This window comes from Octodon degus, unplaced genomic scaffold, assembly GCF_000260255.1.
Source record: "Octodon degus isolate 3935 unplaced genomic scaffold, OctDeg1.0 scaffold00152, whole genome shotgun sequence".
Taxonomy (NCBI): domain Eukaryota; kingdom Metazoa; phylum Chordata; class Mammalia; order Rodentia; family Octodontidae; genus Octodon; species Octodon degus.
In genome coordinates this window covers 18,232-29,080 of record NW_004524728.1, presented here as the reverse complement: position 1 = coordinate 29,080, position 10,849 = coordinate 18,232, and the positions used below count along the sequence as shown (strand labels likewise).

Below are 10,849 nucleotides of genomic sequence, written 5' to 3'. Positions count from 1 at the left end.
TTGTTGACTGGAGCCTTTCACAGCTCAGCGTATTAATATGGTTTTGTTTTATATATCTCGTTTTTATACTTTTCTGCTGGATAACCATCAGCAGAAAACCTTGGTCTTGGTTAAGACCAAGATAAAACAAGACCTATATAACAAGAAATGTAACTTTTGTATCTGATAATGTCAGTCAAGTACCCTCAGGATTTATCCTGAAACCCGGTACCACAGGTTGCAGATCCTTTGTCAGTGTCAGCCATATGGATGAGTCATGGTCATTTCTTGATCAATTTGCTTTCTATGAAAACCTGAGAGCATGTTTTCTCTCCATGTGACTCTCCTTAGGCACACTCTACACCATTGATTACATTGCTCTATGGCCCCATAATCTCCTTGATTAGAAAATTTGGGAAACAATTGTGTTAAATGGTGTTATAGTATAGGTTCTCCTATGTCTTAAGTCTTCACTGATCTTGAAAGGCTATACTCAAAATGTTGGCTGTCCTTGCAGCCCTTCTATTTGTCTAATTTTTGGTCTGCAAACTCAGGTTGTTAACCCTCCAGAAAAGAAGCTTATTATTACCCTACAACATATGCAGTTGGGTTTAACTTCACTATCTGTCTGAATATCGAACATCTTAGGCATAACAAGAAACAGGTATTTTCCATCAAGTATTGATATGTTAAACATTCATTTCCTACAAAATATGGAGATAAAAATTTAAAAAGTGAAAAATACTTAAAGAATATGAATAAGCAATTACATATTTTTCCACAGAAATTTAGAAATCTAACCATATACAGCATTGTAGCAGGACAGTCCTGTGACTTTTTTTTCTTTTTCTTGTGTCTTTTTTTCATTTATTACTGGGCAAAATCTCTACTGTCATACAGAAAGATGAAACAGCATCACATCTAGCTAATAGAAAAAGGTAATATTCAGACTTAGGAGCCTTAAACATATTTAATATGATTTTAAGTATTCTTTTTTCACAAATGTATCAAAATAACAATTTAAATTATCTAAATATTTGTACTTAAGAGGAATAGATGAAAATGGAATGTATTTTACCTGAATAAAAATTGTTCTAAAAGTCTTTACAATATAGTTTTTAGGCTTCTACTCTCCAAGGGTGCCTGTTAGGCCTATAATTGCTATTTAAATTTGAATGACGCTACAATTCACCCAAGCCACATTTCAAATGTTCACTAGCTTTATTGCCAGTGACTACTCAAGAGAACAGTTCAAATCATAGAACTCTCCAATTATTGCAGAAAGTACCTATTGTAATGTGCAGATCAAATCATTCTCTAGACCATGCATACAGCTAGGTCTTCCCAGCAGCACTTCAGAGCCCTAAGTGAAAAACAAAATTTATTTCATTTTTTTATCGGGCATATTTCCTCTGTGGTTTTAAAATCAGGATTAGAAAGATAAGGATGAACTCCCCAGAAGGCAACAAATTAAAGTCCTCATTTAGTAGGGTTATGATAAGAGAAACTTGTTACTATTGGTGACAGTGAAAAATAAAAAAAGGAAAGTTAAGGGATAATATTTAATTATGTGGTAGTATAAAAAGTATCAACAAATTTATTAAAGCTATAAGATTTGAACTAGGAAAATAATATAAAGGCTGTATAAAGCATGAATGATTTTATTTACTTATTTATTTTGTGGTACTAGGAATCAAATCTAGCACACATACTAGCAAAGTATTCTAACACTGAGCTGCATACCTGGCCCAACATATAAAGCTATATTTAAGAAAACAGCAGTAGCAACAATACCAAATGTCTGTTTGTGGGATGTGTTTGGTTGTGTCTTTGTGTCAAAAGTCTCAAAGCAAAACAACAATGGGACATAGGACTCAGCCAAAAATTTTCTGTTTCATCTATAATTTTATTTTGATTTTTATTTTAGACCAATGGTGGAGAGAAGCGGCCTGCCTCTGATATGGGGAAAAAACCAAAAACTCCCAAAAAGAAGAAGAAGAAAGACCCTAATGAGCCCCAGAAGCCTGTGTCAGCCTATGCATTATTCTTTCGTGATACTCAGGCTGCCATCAAGGGCCAAAATCCAAATGCTACCTTTGGCGAAGTCTCTAAAATTGTAGCTTCAATGTGGGATGGTTTAGGAGAAGAACAAAAACAGGTAAGAAGGGGTTCAAACTAAAGTGGGAATCAATATGGCTAGATACTGTGTATGTACTTTAAAAGAGATGGCTTCTTTTGGCTCCAGGAAAATTCCTCAAATTACAGACCTATTTAAGAAATGTTTGCACAATTTTATATTCCTTTATTATTCTTCCACAAATAGCACATACATCACTTTGTTTCAAATTTACATATTATAATTATCTTGGAAGGACTTTTTCCTTTCCCAAACAGGATTACACGATTCCTTAATGTTCCCTATGGATAAAAATGTTTCTCATAGGGCCTGAAAAATAAAAAAGTCTCAAAAGTATTTTGAAAACTATCCACACTTCTCTTCAGCACTTACCATTTATCCCTTTATCATCAAAACCTTCAATGGTCTTTGCGAAATGAATCTCAAATTTAAGGTTCATTCCCCAATGACCACGAGCATATGTCAGTTTCCTATATATATTTATAGCATATTGCCAGCCTGTGTCAAATAGGTCAAGAAGTCTGAATTTTCTTTCTTTCATGGCAGAGAATCATGGTGTGACTGAGGGTCATGCTTAGGGAAGGCCCTGTGAAACATCTCAGTAGTGGCATAAGCAGCTCAGAAGCTCTTAAGGAAATAAAAAGACTCAATCTTAGTCTCAAAAAGTGCTGGGACTACAGGAATATACTACCAGATGTAGACTTCATAGTTCTAAAAGCATTTTTGCAAAATTGATTTCATTTTTCTATTCAGTACCCGCAGGATAAAATTGTTAGCCAACTATTACAGGTTATGAAATGGAACCACGTAAATTAAAATAATTATTTTATTTATTTATTCAATAACTATTCATTGATCATTTATTTTCTAGACACTTTTAGAAACTATATTTAGGGTGAAAAACAAGCCCCATTATGCAGAATGATTTGTCTAAGATCACATGACTGGTAATGGAATAATGTGACTAATACTCATGACTTAGCTTGCAATTCTTTTCTTTAAAAATCCTATAAATTAATGGTAGTTGTGATAAAACAATTGCTATGAAACTGTAGAACTTGCCTGTCCAGTTTGCCATAGTATCCCTTTCTTATAAGTTAAATATGTCATCTATGATGGAACTTGCTATATATTTTTCTTATGTCTTTCTCAAGATTTCCAGCCTAAAGGAATACATTTTGGGTTAGATAGCATTTTGAGACTACAAAGGAAAAAAAGCTTTTATTGTGTCTCACATTTTCAGATCATTATCACTTGCCTCTGTTGCTTCTAGACCAGAAATATCATAAATATCATGGTACAAGGGTTTCGTAAAAGAAGACTGCTGATCTCATGGCACCCAGGAAGGAGAGAGGGAGAGGGAGAGGGAGAAGAGAGAGTAGGAGGGAAAGGGAAAGTGGGAGGGGGAGGGGAGAGAGACAGACAGAAAGAGAGAGACAGAGAGAAACTGAGACAGAGAGAAAGAGATAGAGACAGAGACAGAGAGACAGAGAGTAAAAGCCTGAGGGTAAGCTCGACCCTTCAAAGGCTTCTTCCCAGTATTTTATATTATCCCAGAAGGCCCCACTTCCTAAAATTTCATTCAACTAATGAATCCATCAATGGATTAAGCCACTTAATGAAGCTACAACCCTCATGATTCAATCATTTCTATAGCTTATCAGCTGAAAACCAAATCTTCAACACAATGAGGTTTGTTTGTTTTTTTGTTTTTTTGGTTTTTTTTTTGGTTTTGTTTTGTTTTGTTTTGTTTTGTTTTGTTTTGTTTTTTTGGTGCATTCTGGATTCCAAACATGACACCTCCTTAGAACAGCAGCAGCTTACTCTTGTCATGCCATGTGACATTAAAATTTTTCAGGATGTAAAATATTATGCTAACGTTTTCTCTGTGCTTTCATTTAAAATGTCCATTTCAATGTTGATAGGGTAGTTGACAATATGTATGGGATTTTAGTTGAAATCATCTGATATATATGTTCAAGAACCATAGGGCTAGTTTCTGTTCTTAGATTTGTTGTCTCTAACACTTTCAAATTGGAGGTATGGTTCTCCATTAATTGCTGAAATAATTCTGGATAGTTAGGGTACAGTGGTGCAGTCTTTTCTAGGGAGCTCATTCCTGAATGAAAAATTAAGTGCACACTTCCTGTTTCTGTTCTCTGGATTATGTTATGTTGATGTCTCCCTGTCATACTTGTTTGTTTTTTTTCTATAATTTTATTGTGAAACAAATAGCAATGAGACAGATTCAAACCAAATTGGTAGGACAGTTTCAATAATTAACACATTGTATACTCTCTTCCTACTGGTTAATTGCTGTACAAGATGCGGACATGATATCCTATTTACAAACACCATTAGAAAAAATACGTCTATTCATTAAGAGAATGTAACTATATATCTATCCTAACCACTTTAAATACACAGATACAAAATGCACATTCATCTATATCCCCATTTTTTGTTAAGTTCCGTTACTTGAATATTATAGGTGTGTAAACTCAGCAAAATATTCTAAAAGAGTCCAGTATTCCATAATAGTATTGGGTCTTCCACTTCACTGGCAATGTCAGAAATTGTTGACCTGAGTCCTCTACAGCTCAACATAACAGCATGGCTTTACTTCTTATATTTTGTTTTTATACTTTTCTGCTAGATGGTTAAGATCAAGGTAAAGCAGGACCTATGTAACAAGAGTTGTAGCTTTTGGGTCTGATAAAAATCAATGAAATCCCCTCAGGATTTATCCTGAGATCCTGTGCCTCAGATTGTAGAACCTTTGTCAGTGTCAGCCATGTGGATGAGTCATGGCCATTGCTTGGCCAATGTGCTGTCTATGAAAGCCTGAGAGAATGTTTTATCTCCATGTGACTCTCCTTAGGCACACTCTACATCATCGCTCACTTTCCTCTTTGGCCACATAATCTCCTTGATCAGAAAATTTGGGACACTACCGAGTTAGGATGTGAAAACATCATATCATAGGGATATATGTGTGCCTATATTCATAGTAGCACAATTTGTGATAGCCAAATCTTGGAAACAACCAAGATGCCCATCACCCGAGGAATGGTTGAAAAAGATGTGGTATTTTTACACAATGGAGTATTATTCAGCGAGTAAGAATGATAAACTTGAAGTTTTTATATTGAAGTGGATGCCACTTGAAGATATACTCACAAGTAAAATAAACCAGACACACATGTGTAAATATTGTATAGTTTCTCTAGTATAAGAACTCCCTATCATACTTGTAACATTATATGTGAGAATATACCCCAGTCAGCTCCAGTAACCCACCTGTTTATTCCTAGATGTGCCCTGAGGTTTCATACCTAAGCTTTTTCCCCTTTTGAGATATTTCCTATATGAAGCTTTCAGAAAAGACTCTCCCTAGAGATTATGTGTACCCGTTCTTGTTCCTCAAAGGCATGCATGATTTCCTTCTGAAGATTCAGCTTTTCTACTCTGCCTAAGTCCTGGAAACTGAACTAAGAATGTTGTTCCTCGGCTCCTCTGTGCTGCCTTAACTTCTATTTATCGTTTTATGTTGAGAAATATCAGTATCCTGTACTAATACACTCACCTTACTTCTCTATCACCCAGTTTTCCTTATTAGTTCTTGTACTCAAGACCATTTATTTTAAAAGACAGAGGACTGCAAAGGCTTTCCAGAACTCAGGATAGGTCCTTTACATTACCTATATTAAAAATAAGTGCTTGGTCTCTGACTTAAGATACAAGAGAATAATTTTCATAAAAATCAGATCTTCAAATCAGTAAGTATGAAGCAGTATATATCTGCACCAATCCTATTTTCTTCAGGATTTGTATTTTAATGTAGAAGGGGGAAATGTTAAGAATGCATTTGCTAAATTTAATACTAAGATTATTTAGAGAAAATCTTATGTTTCATATGAAACTAAATATTTTTAAAATTTCACTGTTTCTTTGAGAGTTACCAAACAAGGTATTGGGAGCAATTTGGGACACTTCATGATGGTTTGTCCCTATGCCTGATACACTTTGACTTAACAGGGATTTGGTGTAACCTATTCTTTTTGCATAATAGATTATCTTGCTTAATACAAAGAGTAAGTATAATACACCACACACACATACACACTACAGTCCAACCCCTGGGGCATGCAAAGGGAGAGTCTAGTGAAAATCTGTTGTGTGGGTTGTGCCACTCCACTGCTGTGATATGGTAGTCTGTTCCTAACCATTTGTAAGTATTGCCAGCAAAGCAAACATGCCTGCCTTAAATACACATTTGGACATCCAGGCGATTTCAGCAAAAGAGCCCAAATTGTTATTTTGCTGTATTACCACCTGTTCTCTCTTTGTGTTGACTCATTATGCCAACACACTATAATATGTTTAAAAGTTAAATTAATCGTACTTCATTCTAACTTAATGTTTAAATTAGAGAGCACACAGCCTGCTATGTATTTTTTAAGGAATATTCTGGAACAGAGTTGATGCTGACTTTTAAACTTCCAAACTTTAGACCAACACACATGTTACACAACAAAGCTATGTAATGTTTTTGGCACCATGTGGGAAACTAGTTCTCGTAAAATAAGTGTGCCACGATCATTTGAAAATCCAGTTGCAATAATAACCCATAATTATCTGCAGCTACAAATATAAACACAAACTGGGAAGAATGGACAAAATTATTAATGACATTTGGGTACTCAGAAGATTATAATATTTAAGGTAAAGCAGCTATTAGTGAGATTATAATAATAGCATGTTTTCTTGACAGCTAGGGATAACAGGACTAATAGAGCTGCTATGTGTTTTTATCACATGGTCAAATTGTGGAATATAGGCAGGAATAAAAATTTTATGTAGTATAAGCAGTAATAAGAATCCACTACAGAGAGGTGGTCTTTATTTTTCAAAATCCATGGTGAGTGAGAAACTATGTGTACATTGGTTTCCACAAGGAATCTTTCAAAGAAGAGAAGGCAAAAGGAAGCTGAAAGGCACTACAAAAATCATCCAGGAACAAAAAACTTTGCTTATGAATCGTTCCTACCAAACTTCACATATCAGAGATCTCTCCATTTTAATGCTTTGGATGATGGTGCTGTATCTGCAATAGAAAGAGAATTGTGTTTGGGATTCCAAGCAGAGACTTTAAATGCTAATGACTAGTAAGACAATGAAGAGCCCATTTGAGAAGCATACTAAGTTGTTTAAAAAGCACCAGATGGAGAAAGGTGAATAAAACACAAGTATTACTATGGTGTTGGTCTTTGCTACTTATTTTGCACTGATAGAACATACAGGGAAAGAAAAATAATAAGTTAACCATATCACCCTCTTTGTATTTAGGCTCCTTGGAGGTTCACAAGCCTCAGCATCTTTTTATGAGTGTGCAGCTAAAATTTCCTGTCTAATTCTATGATTTCTGGATTCTCAGATTCTGGTCATTGTTATATAGGACTTGCATACACAGTGATAATATAGAGCAAATTGAACCCTACAAAATAAAAGAGCCAAACTAGCCTAGAAGTAGAATTAAATGTAATTTAGTATTGCTAAATGTAATACTAAGATTATTTAGAGAGAATCTTATGTTTCATATGAAACTAAATATTTTTAAAATTTGAGTGTTTCTTTGAGAGTTATCAAAACATGGTATTGGGAACAATTTGGGTCACTCCATGATGGTTTGTCCCTATGCCCAATGCACTTTGACTTAACAGGGATTTGGCATAACCTATTCTTTTCTCAATACAGATTATCTTGCTTAATACAGAGAGTAAGTATAACACCACACAAAGAACTACCAAGGGTTCTTGAGTCCTTCCTAGCCATGGAAAGTCACCTTAAATCAGAACCAGATGTAAATTACCAAATGAACCTTAAGTTCCTAATTGGAGACATAGCCAAGCTGTAAGACATTTAGCAAATTACAAACAAAATATTCTTGTTTACATTACATTAAATGTCTTTAAAGCTGCAGCTAAAGAGCTAAATAAACATGCTGTTATGCTAAAAATGGAGTGGAAAGCCTATTTAGAGTTTAGTGTATTTAGAAAAAACAGAGCCTATGGGATCCCAGAGAGTATTTTTATGAATGCTAGTCCTGTCATGGAAGAAGACAGCAGACCCACCTTGAGATGCAGAGCTTAATGAGCAGATATCACTTGCAGAGAAACTGTTTGAATACTGTAACATATGCCTTCTTTCAGGATGCATAATTCATATCCAAGAATATTAGCCACAGCAGCTCAGCTCAATAGCAACACCTCATTATTTTATCTCTCTGTATTTATTCGTATGTTTGACGCCTCATGAAATTACTGCTAATGTGTTTATATAAGGGCAGATCTGACACAAGTGGGAAGAATGTAATTTCCTACTCATTCTTTCCTGCTGCTATGTCCTCTTCCCTGGTAGAAGTGGCAAGTGTAAATAGTTAATTTGCTTCAATTATGAGCCTATCCTGCTAAATTAGAAGCAGCAGGGATATGAAGAGCCAGAATTATACTTATGAGGCAGCTGACAAATCCTCTGAGCCCACAGAATCAAATCATTTACTCCTCACTGGTGCTCAAACACCTACTATATAAAAGCTTCTGGGTTTCTCCCCCACATATTATATGATAAAATTTGGATTTGTGTCAACAATACTTAAGGTTAACAAAAATCCTGTTGTACTGCAATATTCACATGTGTGTTCATCTTGGCTGTTTCCTCAAAAATGTAAAGATACATAAAACAGTTGTTCATTTCAAAGCTGTAGCATGCAAGCAAGGATTATATTCATATAGATTTAAAACTGAGTAGTTAAAATTATTACCCAAATAGTGAACATATTTTACCTCTAAAAATCCAAGAAAACATTTAAATATGTACACATAAGTGTGTTGCATCAGTGTGATCAATGCATGTCATCACAGGTATAAACAAATGTAAAGCGCATATGTAAAGATTCCCATGCTTAGACCCAGTAACAGTAGATATCTAATATAAAAATTTCTATGATCCTGGGACAAGATAACTATAACACGGTACTCACTCATCTGTTGTGATTGATGTATTGTCTGTGAAAATGTTTGGGAAGGGTTTTATATCTATGAAATTAGCTGTTCCCATTGTCTTACATTTTATGTTAGAGGATGCATTTTATTTTTATTTTATTTTATTTTAATTTTTTGTGGTACTGGGGATTGAACTCAGGACCTCTGTGCTTGCCAGGCAAGTGCTTATTCTACTGAGCTATTTCCCTGGCCCTACAGGATGTAATTTAGTAGTCCATCTTTCACACTCATACTAATGCTGATTCACAAACAGGAAAAATCTAGTTTGAGTTAGACATTAAAAAAAAAGTCACATGCTGCAGAATGCTGATTCTGCCAGTGTATGAGAGACACTGTAGCTTTCTTACATTGTGTAAATGCATTTTATGCTATCTACACAATGACCAAACCACATAATGACATATTTCTCTTTTTTCATTCTTTTTTTATAATTTTCTTTTATTTTGAAGAATAAAAACAAGTGCAAGAAAACCAAAAGCAAAGACAGAAAAAGGGTAATATATAACATAAGTTACAGGTTTTCAAAAGAAGAATAGCTGATTAACAGTGATTGATATTTTATCTATTTTTTTAGGGAAGGGTCTACAGAGTATATAGGGTCTCACTACTAAACAGGATTCATAGTGATCTGCCTGTTTATAGCCTCCCAAGAGCTGGGATTATGGGCGCGTGCCACCATGCCCAGTCTCAATTGCCATCTCAGTGCACCGTGGGGACGGGGCCAACATAGCAGGCCAGGCATCGAACCCTTGGCCCCCTGTGCCTGCTTGCAGGTGCTTTAATCCCCTGAGAATTTAGCAGGCCCTTATATTATCTATTTTAATGAATGACACATTTCTGGGAGCATATCTCAGTCACTACATAAAGCCTTACTCTTTCCTGAGCACTTACTATGTATCCAACACTGCCCTGCATGCTGGGGTTTCAGCTCTGAATGTGAGACCAGGCCCTTCACCTAGGTGTGAGAGAAATCTCCTCCAACGCACTTCTCAAAGATAGGAAGAGCCACTGAAAAAACAAAGATTGTTTTTCAACAGGTTGATTTGATTTAAATCATGGTTCTGTGAAATACTTGCCAGAAAATTTTGGGTAAAGTTACCACCCATTCTATACTATTCTTTTATTTATAAAAATGAAACTAATAAAAAATACAACATTTTCATTGGAAAAATTAAAGGGAATACATGATATCATAAAACAGAGATGCATACAAATTTTAATGCCACTTTGATCACATAGTTTGGGTGCCTCACCAAACTATGTGGTACATAGAAGATCTTGTTTCCTACTTAAGATCTATTGAACATCATATCTACCTAGTCATACTCATTTACTAAATCAGCAAATATATCTTATAGCCATGTTTTAAGGCAAAGAACTTGTGTCTGATCCCTACCATCCCCAAAATAATTGATACTAATATTTTTGAGATGAGAAGGTTCCCCAAAGGGAATTAATAGCAAGAATTTTTATTGCATAATGTACTGTTTTCAATGTCATATTATAAAACCCCATGAGTTCTGGAACCCTTAAGAAAATGCTGAGCAGGGGACCTGCCCCTTAGCTCAATTCTTTAAGTGGCTGCTTCAACAAAGCAGTCAGGCTCAGGTTGCTGTGGTTCGATCCCCACAACACAAGCCAGCCAGTCATGCCTTGAAGGCATTCGGAG

The 10,849-nt window shown here is 35.3% G+C and overlaps 1 protein-coding gene across 1 annotated transcript in view; it reads left to right on the top strand.

Moving 5' to 3' along the window:
• Tox (thymocyte selection associated high mobility group box) overlaps nucleotides 1-10,849 on the top strand; it is a 356,660-nt gene that overhangs the window by 340,120 nt on the left and 5,691 nt on the right. Inside the window, exon 5 of the mRNA XM_004642364.1 lies at nucleotides 1,907-2,137. Coding sequence (XP_004642421.1) covers nucleotides 1,907-2,137 — 231 coding nt within the window. The remainder of the gene's footprint in view (nucleotides 1-1,906; nucleotides 2,138-10,849) is intronic.